Source organism: Micromesistius poutassou (genome assembly GCF_964030765.1).
Source record: "Micromesistius poutassou genome assembly, chromosome: 7".
NCBI classification, from domain to species: Eukaryota; Metazoa; Chordata; class Actinopteri; order Gadiformes; family Gadidae; genus Micromesistius; species Micromesistius poutassou.
This window is the reverse complement of record NC_140277.1, coordinates 2415168-2432732: the sequence shown is the minus strand read 5'-3', so window position 1 is coordinate 2432732 and position 17565 is coordinate 2415168. Positions and strand designations below refer to the sequence as shown.

General features: G+C 47.8%; 1 protein-coding gene across 1 annotated transcript in view; it reads left to right on the top strand.

Moving 5' to 3' along the window:
• macrod2 (mono-ADP ribosylhydrolase 2) overlaps positions 1-17565 on the top strand; it is a 351067-nt gene that overhangs the window by 275046 nt on the left and 58456 nt on the right. The window contains exons 7-8 of the mRNA XM_084470307.1: positions 4328-4358; positions 15494-15567. Coding sequence (XP_084326433.1) covers positions 4328-4358; positions 15494-15567 — 105 coding nt within the window. The remainder of the gene's footprint in view (positions 1-4327; positions 4359-15493; positions 15568-17565) is intronic.

The following is a 17565-nucleotide window of genomic DNA, read 5'->3' as shown; positions in this document are numbered from 1 at the left end:
ATAAAAGTCATTACCTAATGCGCTCCACCCACCGCTGCCACCACCCATCCTACCGCCCCCAGGGATCAATAACCTTTAATGGATTGGCCAGACAACTAATAAAAGGTGGCTCTAATTGATTATGCTGACAGTATGTCATCACCCCCGTGCACGCACACACGCGAACAAAAACACACACACACACACACACACACATGGAGGCAGCCACACACACACAAAAAGGTATACACACAGCCAAGCACAAAAAAACGCATACACACAAACCTGAAAGCATGCACGCAGCCACGCACAGAAACACACACACACACACACACACACACACACACGTAGCTACACGCACGCACACACACACACACACACACACAAACACACACACATTGACACTCAAGGTCATATTAATGGGTTGTTGCTACGCTAAATGTAATAAAATATGGAATAATTCTGCATTAATATATAATTTGTTAACTGTTGGCTGTTATATCCCAGCGTTATCATCAAGGTATGATTGACAAATTGATCCCTGGCTGAATTAAATTTCAGCAAAGAACAGTATTGCACTTAAAAAGACGTCCCGATGCTTTACTTAACGTAGCTGTGTTTCTGTCTGAACCTCGGAGTCAACCTAGTGAGGTGAAAGATCCACGTAAAATATTTAAATCAGCTGTAAGAAGAAGATACAAACCACCCTAACAGCCGAAACACCCCAAAAAAGTCCTATAAAACAACTTCACTTCCATGTGTTTGCATTGATGCAAGCAAGAACTTAAAGGACATCTGCATTTTCCAAGCAATGTGTCAAGGCCTCTGATGTGTTAAAAAGCACAATGAGTTCAAATATCACAGCACAGCGATTATATTCGTAAACGCCTTTCTCTGTAGATGTCTGAATTCAAAACAAAAAATAGAAAAATATCATGTCAGTTAGTTCAGTGAAAACAAACTCCTGGGAACAAAGGCCGCCACCCAGCTGACAAGCACAATCAGCTATCACACTGACAGACATGTATTTGGAAATGCACTCTTTGAATCTATGAATCGACAGTTTTCCAACACCTTCAAACAAGGCAATATTTGCCAGAGGCCACGAGTGTCGGCGTTGTTCTAACTACGACGTCACAAGCTCAGTGTAACGTAACACTGGGGTGTGTGTTTGCCGCAAGGTTTTAAACACGCAGACGTTGACTGATATTCAGAAAATCCAGTTCCATTCACTACACATTAATCCACTTGTGAATTGTTGGTCCAAATGCTCTTTTTCGTTTGTCTTCGTATTTTAATAATGCCGTGGCCACGCCTTTTGATAAATGCAGTATTAAAGCACGCATTCAGCTGCTTTCGAGACAAATGGAACCGTTGAAAAAAAACACACATCCTCTCTTACTGTTTATTAATATACTTAAAAAGATGAATGTGGAATGGGGGAGCGGCGAGTCAGGCCTATGTATCATAATATACTCGCTCACAGAAGTTAAGAATAATGAAACTATTTTCAGCTATAAAGACACACTTGAATAATACATCTGGTGCAAAATGCTGCAGTGCTAGGACTATTACAGGGTGGTTACTTTTTCTAATCTCCTCAGAAAAGACAGCAATAAATATTTTTGCCGGAGGTAGATAATAAGTCAATGTTTCCTGGCATGTCTATCAATAATTATTATGTGTTACTGTAAGAAGAGGTGTGACCCTGATATCTGTCATTCCATACTTCATGCCTCGTGCATTTGCACACAATGCTAATCAATTATGCCATTGATATTAGCTCATATAATATACGATGCAATGCTAAGAAATAGGGCCTGTGTATTTGTATTGTGTATTGGAAAAGTGTTTGCAAAATGATGATCGACATACATATGATGATTAGCATTTCCATTTTTTTTAATTTATTGACTCTCTGACTCTCTGACTTTTCCTAAATTAATCTTCTATTAATTTAAGAAAGTGAACATGTTTCAGTTTGATTCCTCATCTGCATTATTAATCCAAATTAGAATGGGGAATAACTAATTGCAGTCTATTTCCGCATACTAATTCCGAAAATGAAGGTAGGCTGAACAGAAGCACAGATATTAGTATCACAGATCATAATAATACCGGACACTATTCGCACATTCTCTCTCTCTCTCTCTCTCTCTCTCTCTCTCTCTCTCTCTCTCTCTCTCTCTCTCTCTCTTCTCTCTTGTTTCTAACTGTACAAACTTTACTTTAAAGAATGACCGCCCTTTGTAGTCTAGAGATATATTTATAAACTAACTGCACAATAATGATGAATATAATATAAAAGACCTTGGATGGGTGTCAAACGTGAACCCTTAAACCTTTTGAAGTTCAGAAATTGACAAATCTCGCAAAAAATATTGAATTCTTAAATCTCCAATTAAACACCAAATCAGCATTTATCATCCAACAGGATGTGGATAACGAGGTGGAAAGCTTTCAATGTGTGGAGTTATATTAGTCAGATGTTATCAGATGGTAGTGGACTACATAGTGCGGTACCGAAGCCTTGGTGTAAAGGGCAGTTCAATGTTTTGGGTGGAATCCTTGCAAGGACCGGATCAATCCTCCTTACCATGAGACTCATGGCCTCCAGACTATTGAGGAGAGGAGGCCTTGCCTTCTGCATGGCTCCACACATGTGATCCACTGGGCCCCCAGGCACACTCTGCTCAGCGCGGACTCACTGGTGTATGCCTGCTGGGAAACCGATGATTGCGGTAAATTGACTGTGTTCGTGTGGCATCCAGTTAACTGGCGTCACTTCTCATGTGTGCCGGAGCCAGCGTGTGTTCAAATATCCTGGATGAATTTGAGTATTAAAGGCTCTGAACGCCTGAGAGCATACCTGGGAGAAAATCTTTGTCCCTCTCTATCTTCTTCATTCTCCTTTTTCTCTCTTTTTATTGTGTCTCTCTCTCTCTCTCTCTCTCTCTCTCTCTCTCTCTCTGTCATAACAGTATTTAATGAGCTCCCCTCTGCACCTATATCACACACACCGACCTCTGCATTTCCAAAAATATCTGTTGTATGGGAAAAAAAAGGTCACATTTGTTTTGTGTTCTTTTTGCTTCAAGTTATATTTAAATTATTTCCAATTAAATCGTTTTTACAAGATTATTTTATATCCAGAGCCAGGTAAAAGACGCATCCTTATGGATGACTCACCACTATCTAATGAGCACATTGGAAACCTGTCTGAGAAACTAAAACTTAATCATTTTTTATTTTCTTTTGAATCCAGAAATAACAGTTTTGCCATGGTAGGACCACTCGTAGTTGATTATGGGGACATTTTATAATCACATGCACGACCCCAAGTTCTGTGGGCAGTTGGCTGAAGCCCTGACGCATCACTGCATATTGTACGCCGCCGTCGGCTGGCCCGCAGTAAACAGCCGTAGGCAGCAGGCTCATTTTGAAAAGTCTGCCTGACTGCTCACCAGGGCACTTATCTACCTATCTCCGTAGGAGAGATTCCGATCCAGGACTATTTGGTTTTAGCTGTTCCGAATGTCCGCATAGACCTAGGGACTGAAGTAAATAAAATAATAATAATAATAATAATAATAAAATAAACTCCACCTGGAACTTGTTTCAGGACAAGCTCAAAATGACGGAATTGCCTCCCTTTTATGTTTGTAAATTATTCATTCAGGTCTGATGATTGGCATCGATACCCTGTATTGCTTTTGGTATGGACTTTCCTGGTGAAGCTCTTTGGATCAGATTGTTTTACCAGTCCACAATGTGTTCTATGCTGTAATGTGTTTGCCTATTTGGTGTCTGTGGAAACTGTATGTGACACTGTTTTAACCTTGGCCACACTTTTATAAAATCGATTTTAAATCTCAAAAGACTCTCCTGGTAAAATAAAGGTGACAAAAGGAAAAAAGAAATGGAAATATGTAAAGTCACTATGACTAGATATTAAATGATAATTTATCCCAAGAAGCAAAATGCATTTAGTAGTTAATTAATCAATGGTAATGTATTTATAGAGGACTTTTTGTCCTCTATAAATATATACACTGAGGTATAGTTAAGTAAGTGCAGTAAGTGAAGATGTATGATATGTTTTAGGATTTGTGACAGGAAAGTTTTATGTTCCTGGAGATAGTATTTGTGTCAATATGACATATTTATCACTAAGAAACAAAACAAAAGAAAAGAACAGAAAAAGAACACTTAATACCCATAGCTGCAGTGCACAGATTCTTCCTTTCACTCTCTGATTAACCTTGACCTGTTTTTATTTATGCTAAACGTGTTTGTTCGTATGAACTGTGAAATGTTCTGATTGCTATTTCCTTGTCTCCTCACACAGGCCTTCCCGTGTATATCCACAGGCATCTTTGGTAAGTATTTGACTCTTGTCCTTGTACATCTCACCAAATAACTCTCTGCCTTTACATACAATATAAATGATGTCTGTTTCTCCGAAATCTGCCCAGTCATTCATCTCAGCCATTAGCACACTCACTGAAACCAGTCAAACGATACAAAATAATTGCTCATGTTCAGATAACCTGAAACATTAAAAAATCAAACACGCGGTCATTCACATTGTGTATTCATATGCATTATTATTGTAATTCTGAGCGACATAATAGAGACAGCATTACATTAGGGAAGCGACATGATAAGGGCAGCAGCCTGTGTTCCGGAATAAGGGTGCTTTATTGACGGGGGCTGGTTAGCGACCGGCGTATTTGCACGCAGATTCCGACGCATGCCGTCAGGAACCAATCAATTGTCTCCTTGCTGCCGTCACTGCGGCATGGAATGGTGGGGGTCTGGTGGTCCTCAATTAATTAACAGTTGAGCACCGAGCCGTGATCATTTCTCTCAACGGAAACCTGATGGAAATCCTCACACTGCAGTGAGTGCACATGTTGGCTCCTGTCCGCAGATACCCCCCCCCCCCCCCGCCCCCCACACACACACACACACACACACACACAACCTGTGACCCCTGCCAGGCTCTGAAAGGGGGGTTTGCTGCTCCCCGCCGGTCAGACATTTTAATAATGTTCTGTACATTTCAGCGCGCCGCTGCGTCAACGCACGCCTCACCACCTGTACACAAAGAGCTTTCTGCGCGCAAGGGTGCGTCTCCTGGTCTGTCTGGCTACGTCTCACTCCTCTCACTCAAAGAGTTCACCCTCCCGGTGTGTCATGCCATTAGAAATTGGCTCACACACACACGCACACACGCACGCACGCACACACACACACACACACACACCCACGCACAGACACACACACACACGCACAGACACACATACACACACACACACACAGACACACAGGCACACACAGACAAACACGCACACACACACACACACACTCAACCCCTATTCCTCCGTGCCTGAACTGGTGAGCTTGACCCATTTCCGGAGTTGAACGGCGGCAGCGACACAGCCTGGGCGCGGCGACATGGAGGGATCAGGGACGTGTTATCCGGGGCCTTCGTGTGAGGGGGGGGGGGGGGGAAACACATTTGTCAGGACACCCTCATGCTAATTGACACCCTCTCTCTCTCTCTCTCCCTCACACACCTCCACAGTCCAGGGGGCTCCGTCAACCGCTGTCACGCGGCGGGGGGAGCAGGCAGGGGAGAGGGGAGGAGCCTTGTGGGGGGGGGGGCCTGTGGGGGCTGTGCAGGGGGGGGGGGACCTCAGACGCCGGGGGGGGGAAGAAAAATGAGATCTCACTGCGCGCTGACAGTCCAATCCCTCAGTCCGGCCCATTAGCCGCAACAGAATTTCTGCACGGCTGGCGTGTCGGAGGCGCCACCCGTAAACAAACGCGGACCGCGGGGTCGCCAGGCAGGATAGAGGTTATTAAGTGTCGCTCCTGTTCGGCCATCCATCACCGGCGCGCGACCCGCGTGTAAACGGATCTTTCCTCCCGAGACGCGGACACTCCCCTCGACGTCTTCCCCCCCCCCCCCCCCCCCCCCCCCCCGTGACGGGGAGCCAAACAGTCAGGTTTGGGGTCCAAGCCGCCCAGACTGATGTAGGTCGCATCCCGCCTCCGTCTGTCTTCCTGCCCTCTTTCCCTCCCTCCCCTCCCCTCCCCTCCCCTCCCCTCCCTCTCCCTCGCTCTGTCTCTGTCCGTCTCCCTGTGTTCTCCTTAGTACACAACCACGTTTCGCTCTGAGACACACATTAATAACACACTTCCCCTTCCCTTGAAATGAACCATTTTCGCAGTCACAGTTGGGGACGGTTTAACAACCCGTGCGAGACCCTGGCCCGGTACCTCATCAGAGGCTGGCGTGAGAGAGAGAGGGAGAGGGAGAGAGGGAGAGGGAGAGGGAGAGGGAGAGAGAGAGACTCTCTCTGGGGGTAGAGCTCGTAACGGTCAGAGCGGGGCGGGCCCGCCGGCACGACGCACGGCCAAGGACGCCGACGTTAAGACTCCTGTTTACCTGACAGATCCCACTACACTCCATACAGTTCACAACCCCATCAAAAAGCAGGAACACCTCAGCCCCACTCTAACTCACGGCCTCTCTAGCAGCACGGTCGCAGAGAGCTCAGGAACGAGGCAAGTCAGGCGGTTCCGGGTCCAATGCCTTCCCCACCCAACCCCCCCCCCCCCACTCTGTTTCACCTTTCCACCCTGGTCTCCACGCCACATCTGAGAACTGTTGACAGAGGGGATTGAGTGGCGGTGGTGGGTGCTGTGTGGACGTAATCCACCAGGCTTCTGTCGGTGAGTCCGTGCCTGCCTCCGTCCCGGGCGCGGTGTCCAGATCAAAGGTTCCCGGGCCGGGGGATTCGACCGAGCCAGCATCACGTTCTGGTGCCCCACTCCCCTGTCCAGGATTAGGTTGAGGAGGGGGGGCTTGGTGGTGATGGTGGTGCTGGTGGTGGTGGTGGTTGTGCAACGCAGGGGTGGGGGGTGGGGGGCAGGGGGAGCAGTGGTCCCTTATCTCTCGCCAGCGATGGCTGCAGGCTGGCCCGGCTGCCACGCCGAAGCCTACTCCCGATGCACCCCCCCCCCCCCCCCCCTCCCCATCCTTTTTTTCCTTCTCTTAAATCCCAGGATTTTCTTTGCCGGGGCTTAGGGAGCCCGGGCTGAGTTGGGAATTTCAAGGTACAAACAGAGCAAGGGGCTCTATCAGCGGGAAGCAGAGTGTGTACGCTCAGAGGTAGTCGCCGGCAGCAGCCTCGTCGGTCCCCTTTTACCACAGCTCCTCGCTAAGCTCCGCTCCTCCTCACCAACCTTATTCCTCCGCTTTTTTCGGCGATAAGCCAAATGTGGAAATACTTACCCACCGGTGAGACAATGGAATTAGTCCCCGAAAAGACCAGAAGTGAAAAGTTGAACTTGGATGAGCCGTCGTCGCCACTCTTTGAATTTCTTTCCCTTTGTAGTCCCCCCCAGCCCCGCCACCCCCACCCCCAACCATCAGCAAATGTCAGCTGTTATTTATAGCATGTAGGACGAAGCATGACATCATTCGTGTGGAGGTTTCAAGCAAGGTCATCATCCAGTGGAAAGGGCTCGGAGATCGTCGTCTCTCTCCCCTTGCTCTCTCTCTCTCTCTCGCACTCTCTCTCTCTCCGTGTCCGCCTTTGCAACGCCACACCACCACCACCACCACACCGGCTCTGTCCATGCGCCGTATGTCCTCTCTCTATCCCGAAACACCTTCTTCCTGTCCTTCGTCCTCCTCCTCTTCCTCTCGCCAACGTCCACAATGTCGGTCACGGTCACAGCCCCGCCGCGTGCCGAGGTGGTGCGTGTGACCGCCCGTAGCGCCGGCGGCCATTTGACATCCCGGACCTCGCGTCTCGAAGTCCTGCAGCGATCCGCTGTCCTCCAGCGGGGGTCAGCTCACTTCTCCACTGGGCTCTGATGGGCTCGTTTAGCTCCACTTTCTCTTTCTTTCTTTCTTTTCTTCTTTCTCTTTTTTCTCCTTCGCTCATCTGGAACATTGAAGGCCTCCTTGCGGTTCTCCGCTGTTGCTCTTCGCCGTCCGCTCAACGGTCAGTTCAGGTCGGGCCACCTTTACACTGGAACCAGACTCAATGTTCCACGAGCAACTTCAGAAGGTTGTTTATTTGAGGAACCGAAAAATGCGCAGGTGAGAAATAAAAGAAGGAAGCTAAAAGACGATCAGGGTTAAAGTACCTCCATTGCTTGTACCCATTTGAATAGGTTGTTAAGCATGGATTCATCACACTTTTTTTAAAATATAAAAACCAACAGAAATAGCAGCGCATGATAGAGAACAGGCTTGCAACATAAATAAAAAAAAACACAAAAAAAACACATAGCTAGCATCCACTTCACGTAGACCGTATACGGGCGCCTCGGAGGAGGAAAAACAGGACAAAACAAGTCTTTCTTTTATGGCTTGCAGTATGGGAACACAGCCTATCATTAAGACTCAGGGAAACACGGGGCTGGATGTGGGCCGCGCGCATACGGTAGAGGTGTGCTCGCTCTCCTCGCTCTTTCTGAAGTGGAGCGCCAGAAGAAAACACCTGAGCTACACAGGTTTGTTGTGGAAGTTAGTTCCGTGCGGGAGAGTTTGCCACGCTGACAAAAGCGAGAGTGATAGGCCTGCACGTTCTCCGTGGAAAATCCGACGAACAAATACAAAGCCGACTTTGTGCAGCATAGGCATCTGTAGTATTCCGTGCATTGTTATTTTGGTTTGGCACATATTGTTGGACAATGTCTTTTTTGGGAGGACGGGGGGAGCATGATGAGTGGCCGTACTGCACCACACACATAGATACCCAGCCTAGCTCTATCGAATAGATACCTGTATTGATACAGCTGGTGTGTATGGCTTTGTCCCTCAATAATCACGCTCGCCCAGGATGTAATACACATACTCATCTGGTACGCTTTAGAGCAGGGCTTGGCAGCCTGTTGGATGTCCCTTGCCACTTTGCAGTGTTTACCAAAAAATATTAGTGCGAGTTATTATTTTCGTAATATGCGTTTATTTATTTGGCCTTACCTGCTGCCAATGCCAAACGTTATTCTGCATTATGCGCACGCCCACACACACACACACACAGACACACACACACTTCTCATCCATGTTCAAATGAGTTAAAATTACTTGGGCACAAAAGGAACTAGACCTGTACATTGTGTGGGTGAGTGTGCATGCTGATAAAAGCAATTGTATAGTTTGATACTAATTCTTTATTTAAGTATTATTTCCAAATGAATTATTATTTTCTTAACCGTTATACATTATCCAGGTTTGTAGTGACTTAATTAAATAAAACATATATCTTTTGAAATTGCTCCGTGTGCCAGTGTACATGGCCTTGCGTGCCCGTTATGGCCGACCTCTGCTTTAAAGCACTTCTTTGGGAATTTTCCCATTAAAATGCGTTGTCTGCATCAGTCACTTAGATCTATAATGAGTGAAAAACAGCATCCAGTTTGAAAAATCACAAAGGTGTCCTTTCAGTGTCTTTGTGGAACACACCATTGAGAGAGTTTGCTCTATCAATGGTGTGTTAATCTTCGCGATGCAAAGGGCTGGATGTTTACAGATGCGGGCAGGGAACATTTATCTTAACCTCATGGATGAGTCATGCTTGCAAATTGCGGGCACGCATGAGGCTATTGGAGGAGCTGTCACCAAGTCGTGGGCTATGTACAGATGCTACGGATCAGCTGGGCAAGCAAATGTCAAGGCAAGGGCAGAATCACTTTCATTGAAAGAGCATTTCTGTCTTCTAATTCGGATTTGGCGGTTCCGGTGCTCCTTGTTACATAGATTTGCTTGTGAATGTCGCCGGGTTCTGGCTAATAACCACCACTCCATCTGCTTTGTGAACAGCATGAATGGAATATGTTTCGACAGCATGACCCTGACTTAACACAGCACCGACACCCCGTTTTGCCGCCTTGACAAAGGGCGTGAAAGAAATAAGGAAATGTTAAGACGGGTAGCTATGATTCAAGTCTCCTATGCTTCCTTTATCACTCTTACCTCCTTCTCCCTCTTGCACTGTCTCTCTATCTCTCTCTCTCGCTCTCTCTCTCTCTCTCTCCCTCTCCCTCTCCCTCTCTGTGGGCACCGTGCTCGGCCTGGTGATGAAGTGAGGTCGCCTTCCCCAGAAATAACAGCACACTCCACCTGAGTCCTCATCAGTGCACATATCCCATCAGCGCTGCTCACGAAGACAAATCTCCCAGAGACGCTCGCATCCCCCGCCTAGGATAGCAGGGGGAGAGAGAGAGAGAGAGAGAGAGAGAGAGAGAGAGAGAGAGAGAGAGAGATGAAGCCAAGCAGCACAGCAGCAGCACAGCAGTGAGCCCTGGAGGTCCCTGCCGTCACAGCTGCCGACGTGGGGCCCCTCCACCGTCCTGACAGATTATCTCTCAGCCAGCCCTCCGCAGAGCAGGAATGAAGCAATGGAGGCGGAAGGAGAGGGAGTGGTGTCGGGGTGGTGGGAGGGAGTGGTGTCGGGGTGGAGGGAGGGAGTGGTGTCGGGGTGGAGGGGGTGAGTGGTGTCGGGGTGGAGGGGGTGAGTGGTGGTGGGTGGTGGGAGGGGGCGGGGGGGTTGTTACGGAGGAATTTGGGTGGGTCTGTTCGGTGTGGTGTTCTAGAACTGTGTTTCTAAAATGGGGATGGTGTGAACCCCTAGGTGTGCTTTGAAGGATGGCAGGGGTAGTTGGGATGTATATATATATACATATATATATATTTTTTTTAAATATATATATTTTATTGTTTTAAAGGTGCACTGTGTAGAGTTTATTGGCATGTAGCTGAATGGAGTCTGCAGAAATGGAATGTAATATTCATAAGTATGTTTTAATTTGTAGGGATGGAGGGATAGCCACTGCCTTCTTTTTATTTACAAATCCCTACTTGGGAAGCTGCCTTTTTACCTTAACTGTTGAGATTCAAGTCTGCCTGTCACAGTACCCGGTCACAGAGTCTCCCTAGACACTCCATACATTAGATCTGATTTTGGAAAAGCTGTTTGCTTTTTTAGATGGAATGCCAAGAAGCTCTTAAATTAAAAGTTTTTGTGTCAGTAAATTAATTTAAGAGTTTACTGAGATAACTCAGTGCTCTTGTTTAAAATTCTCATTACTGTACTGTTATTTATTTATTTTCTTTTTTCTTTTTTACCTCTGATTTCTCCGACTTTATTTAAACCTCTGATTTCTCCGACTTTATTTAATGCAATTACTGATGTTATGTTTTTTTTCTACACCCTGTATTTATGTCCTCTTATCAGGGCATTGCTGCAAAAGAGCCTTGTGCTCAGCCAATTTCCCCTGAATAAACAATGAATTGAATTGAATCGGAATACAACCTTAATAAAATCAGGTAGACTCAACGTGAATACTAACATACAAGTTCAGTAGCCCTTTCAAAATATCTAAATAACACGGAAGGCCTTTAAGGAGCGGCCGTGGCGGGGAGCGTGTTAGGTCACGAGACGGACCGATGGTTAGGCGTGTTGTGGACGGGGCTGTTCAGGGTCTGAGTGACACTACATGAGGAGGAGGAGGGGGGGATATTTTATTGTGTCGCGTTTGCAGCTCATGAACACGCCTGGCAAGGCTCGACGGGGAGCAGGAGGGGAAGACAGGTAGAGAGAGAGGAGGAGAGAGAGGGCGAGACGGAGAGCGAGGGGGGGTTTGGAAACAGCCGATGTTGTGATGGGAGACAAATGATGTGAGGGAGAGCTGCAGATGCAGTCAGTCCATTGTTAACCTTGGGCCCTTGTTGTTGTCGAGCAGTGCTCCCCTCGACTTGACTGACCTCTTTTCTTTCTCGCTGTGTCTCTCTGTCTCTCTCTACACACCAGGCACATCCCCACCCACAACCCCACCCAACCCACCATTGTCTTATCACCCTTTCCTTCTTTTGCTCCAACCCTATCCATCTTTTGTGAAGTCCATTTCTCGGACTCACCTTGTTTCTCTCCTCTGGCTCTCTCGCCCCTCCTTTCTCTCTTAAAGTCTCTCCTTCACCCGCTCTCTCCCCTGCCCACTCTCTCAAACTCTTTGTCTCTCCACCTTTATCCCTCTCTCTCCCTTGCCCTCTCTCTCAAACTCTCTCAATCTCTCCCTCTCTCTCCCTTTAAAACCTCTCTCTCCCCTGCTCTCTCTCTCCCCTTCTCCCTCTCTCTCCCATGCCCTCTCTCTCAAACTCTCAAACATGCTCTCTCTCTCTCTCTCCCTTTCTCCCTCTCTCTCTCTTGCTTCCACTCTGATTAATAGATATGGCATTCAAATCAATAGCGCATTTGCAGAAACGGCACACTAAATAGATTAAATATACTCACCGCCGTCCGCCCGCTACTTTGAATTACAATAGCCCTATCCGTTATGATTAAGTCCCGTTCATAAGCTAAGATTTAATGTCTCTCGGTCCCACTTTCTCTTTTTAAGGTTTGAAGTGGCATCCAAAGGAGACAATGGGCACCATGCACCCAGTCGCCATCTTGGTTCTAAAGCCCAGCTGGGAAGACGGCCGCTCGGTGAATGAAGGCCCATAGCCAGGCCTTGGATACACGTCGGGCCTCTGTTTGTTTATATGTTACTTTGTCAATGTACTACTTTATTTCTCACAGTGGGCGGCGGGTTTTTCGCTTATCGTTTGACACCTCGTGGTTCGAGCAGCTGTTGCCTCTCTCTCTGCTCTTATCCATATTCATATACCTGCACACGTTCTCCTCACACATCTGTCGGGGAGCGCTAGCCTGACATTCGCGGCGGCGCCGGGTGCCAACACCTGCGAGGGTGTGGAGGTTGTTTTTTTAAAAGGAAAACATCAGCAGGTAACCGTGGCGCCGGGGGGGGGGGGGGGGGGGGGACGAGGCGGGGGTGAAGAAGGTGCTTAGGAGACGAGACGATGCTTTTGGTGACCTGCGAGCGGACTTTAGGGCAATCCCCTTCATCGTTCGTCCGACGTCCGGCGCTAATCTCCGCAGGCGGTCTGGAGAAGAGGCGGGGGGGGGGGGGGTGGGGGCCGACAGATGTGAACAGCCCCCCTCGCGCTGTCACAGCGAGACGGAGCCGTAGGAACCCAGACAGAGCCGTGCTATTTGTACAGGCTATATATAGCGAAACGCCGGGCTGTTTCGCAGCACACCCGTGGTGCCGCTCCGGCCGACGGCTGCGGAGGTGGAGAACGTGGCTCTCGGAGAAGCCTCCCCCCGTCCATCGCCCTCCTCCAACACATGCTCGACAGGCGCGCTGCGGGATACAGGGGCCAGGGTTCAAAGGGTCACGGGTGGGAGTGGGGGAGAGGGCGGGGGGGGGGGGGGGTGTAGTTGCTTGGTGAACAGGTGGAGGGCGCTGGGGTCGAGGGTGCGAGGGGAGGTGAGGTGATGTGGAGCGGAGGTGAGGCGGTGGTCACGGTGGAAGGAGGTGGAAGAAACGGACGGAGACACTCCGGCGGGTTCCTCGGCCGCTCGGGCTGTCTGCTCTTGCTTTATGTCTTTGACGGCGGAGGGGAATGTGTGTCAAGTGTTTCAACTTCACCGCGAGGAAAATAAATAGGCTGTCGTGGAAGTTAGTGGCCGCTGCACCGAGAGTGTGCGGGACGTGTCGAGGCCACGGAAATGTTGCTAAGTCGATTGCACCACGAGTCACAAAGTGTTACAGTAACCGCCGTGACCTCGGAGGAAGGGAGTACGTATTTAACCGCGTTAGTCGCCCGCCGGGCAGGTTGACAGGCGGCCGATGGCACGGCCCAGATAGGGGTCTGTGTGCGACGTAATGGAGGTCCTGACTCACACTGCGAGAGGAGCTTGTTGTCGTTGTCGGTGGCTGTGGCTCTGACCCCCTAGCCGTAGCGTAGCCGGAAAAGTTCCATGCTTGTGTCGCTGACCAGGCCCCCCCAGGCGGTGTGAGAGAAAGAAACACCACCTTAAAAAAAAAAAAGATCTACCTTTCTGTATTGGAGCTTTCTAGAGTCTGGATTTACATCTTGCCTACGGGGCTGCCTCCAACTCGCTCCAGGGTTCCCATGAAGTCAAGTGCTTCTGTCACGTTTCACCAAGAAACTAGACTCATAATTGCCTCCACATAAAAGCCGCTACAATAGCAGTCTCTTATTGAGCAGCCGATTTGTCAGCGGTTTTGGGTAATGTGAGACGTGCTTTCATTTGTGCCACATACCTAGCCTGGGGCTATTTGAGGTGGCTCGACTGTAATTGCAAAGATGTTGGGTGCTGGGAGGTTTTCTACACCGTACGCTGGCGGTAAATCGTCTCGAAATGAGACTCCAGCTGATTCTTCCCCTTGAATAGCAATAAAAATGAACCCACCCTGTGTGTGTGTGTGTGTGTGTGTGCGTGTCAGCGCCGGTGTGTGTGTGTGTAATCAATATGCGGTGTAAGGTCAGCGGTTGGGTTTCCCTGCGTTGCCTCAACAGTTGTGTGATTAATCCAGCAGCAGGTAGATGGGCCACGCTGGCACGTCTGTTCCTCTACCGTGTGACATTGCATTATCTCCCTGGTGTTTTGTTTGTAACGCACAATAAAGACACGCTGGCAGTGATAACACAACCGTGTCTCGATGTCCCTTGCGCTGAGGACATCTTGTGGGGTACCAGACTGGTAGTGCCGCAGTATCCGTTTTGTAAAACATACAGTACATACACGTGTGTAAGGGTCATCTCCTAAGTCGGTTTTATTTGGGTAGCTGTTATTCACTGTGACAGTTCTCTAAATGGCTTCCCAGGCCATATATGTACGGCACCCTCCCTTATTTAACAAGGGAGAAGCTTTGAGAAGGAACCCAGAGTATGAGGATGGTGAGGAGTGCAATGGCTGCCGTAATTGAAATCCAGGTGGCATATTTGATATACAATTTTACTTTCCCCAGTCCTGTTTGATTTGGCTTACTTCAAGCCACTCTTTGTACTTCCATGTGAATATCACTTTGGATGCACGGCATGTGAAACGGCTCTACAACTAACATGAATTGTTAGATTAAATTGATTATCTCACGTTCTACCAGTAAGGCAAATTCAAAATGGAAGCACAAATCCACTATATTTCTGTTGGAAATGAGGAACCTAATTTAGGATGATTGAGCACAGAACTAGTAGCTTGTATTTTGTTGTCCCTCCTGTGGATTGTGGCAGGTGGCCACCTGTATTTTTATTTAATAAAGTCCACCTATGTGCCTCTGGCTAGAAATGCCAAATGCTATTTATTTGACAGTTTGCCCCAGTAACTGAGAGAGGCAGTGTTGAAGGTTTTCAATTTATTCAAAGGATTCTTGGTATCTAAGGAAATGTGCTGTTTTTAACAGCACAGCAACAGTCTATTTACTGGGCTTTTCTCCTCCTTTTGTCCCGCCTTGTTTTCTGCTGTATGATGAAAAACAAGAGTAACATTTGCATCTCTCCTCTCTCTCTCTCTCTCTCTCTCTCTCTCTCTCTCTCTCTCTCTTTCTCTCTCTCTCTCTCTCTCTCTCTCTCTCTCTCTCTCTCTCTCTCTCCCCTTTTCCCCTCTCTCTCTCTCAGGCTTCCCGAACAAGTCTGCCGCTGACATCGCCCTCAAAACCGTCAAGAGCTGGATCGAGGAGAACCCCGACAAGGTATGACATGCGTCCGTCTTAGCGGGGGGAAGAGCCTGAGCCAATTATCTCCGGGTAATGGATGGGAGCGTCCATCCCGCTTGTCTTACCCGTGTCCTTGAGTTGCCGGTCAGAGGCCCGCTGATCAGAGCGTATCAGAACACACACCGAACAATTAGGAGTATGATATCTCTGTCCATACCCAGTGGGTACTCTCCCTCTCTCTCTCTCTCTCTCTCTCTCTCACCTGCCTCGCTTGATCGCCCACTCGGTCCCGCAGCCCGCATGCATATCAAATTAAAAGCTGGCTTGAGACAAATCAGACCTTACGTGGTCTGGTGACTCACTGAACGGGTCCTAGGCTGGGATGAGGGCGGGGCGGTGGGGGGAGGGGGGCTCCCCCACAACGATAAACACATCAGAGGAGAGATGAACGGGAAATTGGCTTTGGTTATTAGACTGATGACTGTTCCCTCCAGAACCCAAGGCCCCCCGTCCATAAAGTCCTAAACGCTCCGATCATTCCTGCCTATCTGGCCGCCGTCCTGCCGTGGGGGATTATTCGATGGCACACACATAAACATGTGCTTATTTTTTAAACCGAGAGAGGGGGCAAAGTGCGTTATTGGGAGATGACAAATCGCCGTGTGTGCGATCGTACCACCGGGGTAACGGATGAATACAACCGGAATGTTTTCATCAGGGCTCTCTGGGGCTCATTCCGATAACCTTCATCTCTTTTTGGAAAGATTGGAAATACATGGTTTGGTTGAGAGCGCTTCCATCCGGTTTCATGTTTAATTGAACGACGAGGAACCACGTAGCGCAGTGTGGATACCGTGTAGCCTCTGGGCCCTGGCTGGTTTCCTCCTCTGTTGACAGCTTGTCTGGAGGGGAAAATGCATACTATTTCTCTGTAAAAATGTCATTCCGATTTCCCTTTGCGAGTAGAAACATTTGGAGTGAACCCACGTCAACCCTCGAGCACATAAACGCCGTGGCAATGTGGTTCTGTGGCAATTGTACATTTGTCTATTGAAGAGGAAGGGAATAACACTTTGTTCCACTCTGTTAACTGTACAACAACTTAGACAAGGCCACTTAAAGGTACACTGTGTAGTATTTTATTAGTAAGTAAGTAATTAGTAAGTAATTTATTACCTCAAATAAACGTAAATAAGTCCTCATTGGTGTAAAATGATCTCTGCCAACAATCTCACTTATCCTCCTGAGCGAAGAATCACTTATCTGTATTTACATAGGACGGGGGAGCTCTACGGAGGCTTCAATGTCCTTCCAGTCTATAAAAAACGATGAACTGCCGAGAGGGACAAAAAGCACTACGTAATCCTATCAAGATTTTCTCTTGTAGCTGCCGGGCATCTTTGTCGTGGTGGTTGTGACTCTCGTTCTCCTCCTCTTCCTCGTCGTCCTCCTCGCCTAGCTCCCAGCGATCCACTGCCTCTCTGTCCTCTCCCTCTTCCTCTCCCTACCGGCGTTGAATCGCCTGATGATGATCTCTGACAATGCACGGACGTCGAAAAATAAACGGATAAAGAATGTTTCATTACTAATTAGCACATAGTTCATGCGTTGTAGTAGAGCAATAAACTCTAGCCTACTAAAAAAAAATTTGTATTTGTCGTGTGTCAAGTGTCGCTATACTGCGACAGTAATGTTACAAATAAACAATATAAACATGAGAACATAATTAACTTTCTTGCTCGAGGAGTAATTACTCATACATGCTCACACTAATGATTTAATGCAGTTTGAAGTTTGTTTGAAATAACGTACCTCATCACAAAACAAACAAAACTTGAAGTGTTGTTTGAAAACATGTTGTTGTCATAGCTGCTTGAATCTTGACACATGCCGCCTGCTGTAGTTCCAACAGGTTGCAACGCACATTTGAAAATGCAAGGTGCTAGAGAGCATATTTGTTTGAATGCGAAATAAAATTTAAAAATTAGAAAAAATTACACAGTGTACCTTTAAAGAGGGTCCCTGTTATTTTAC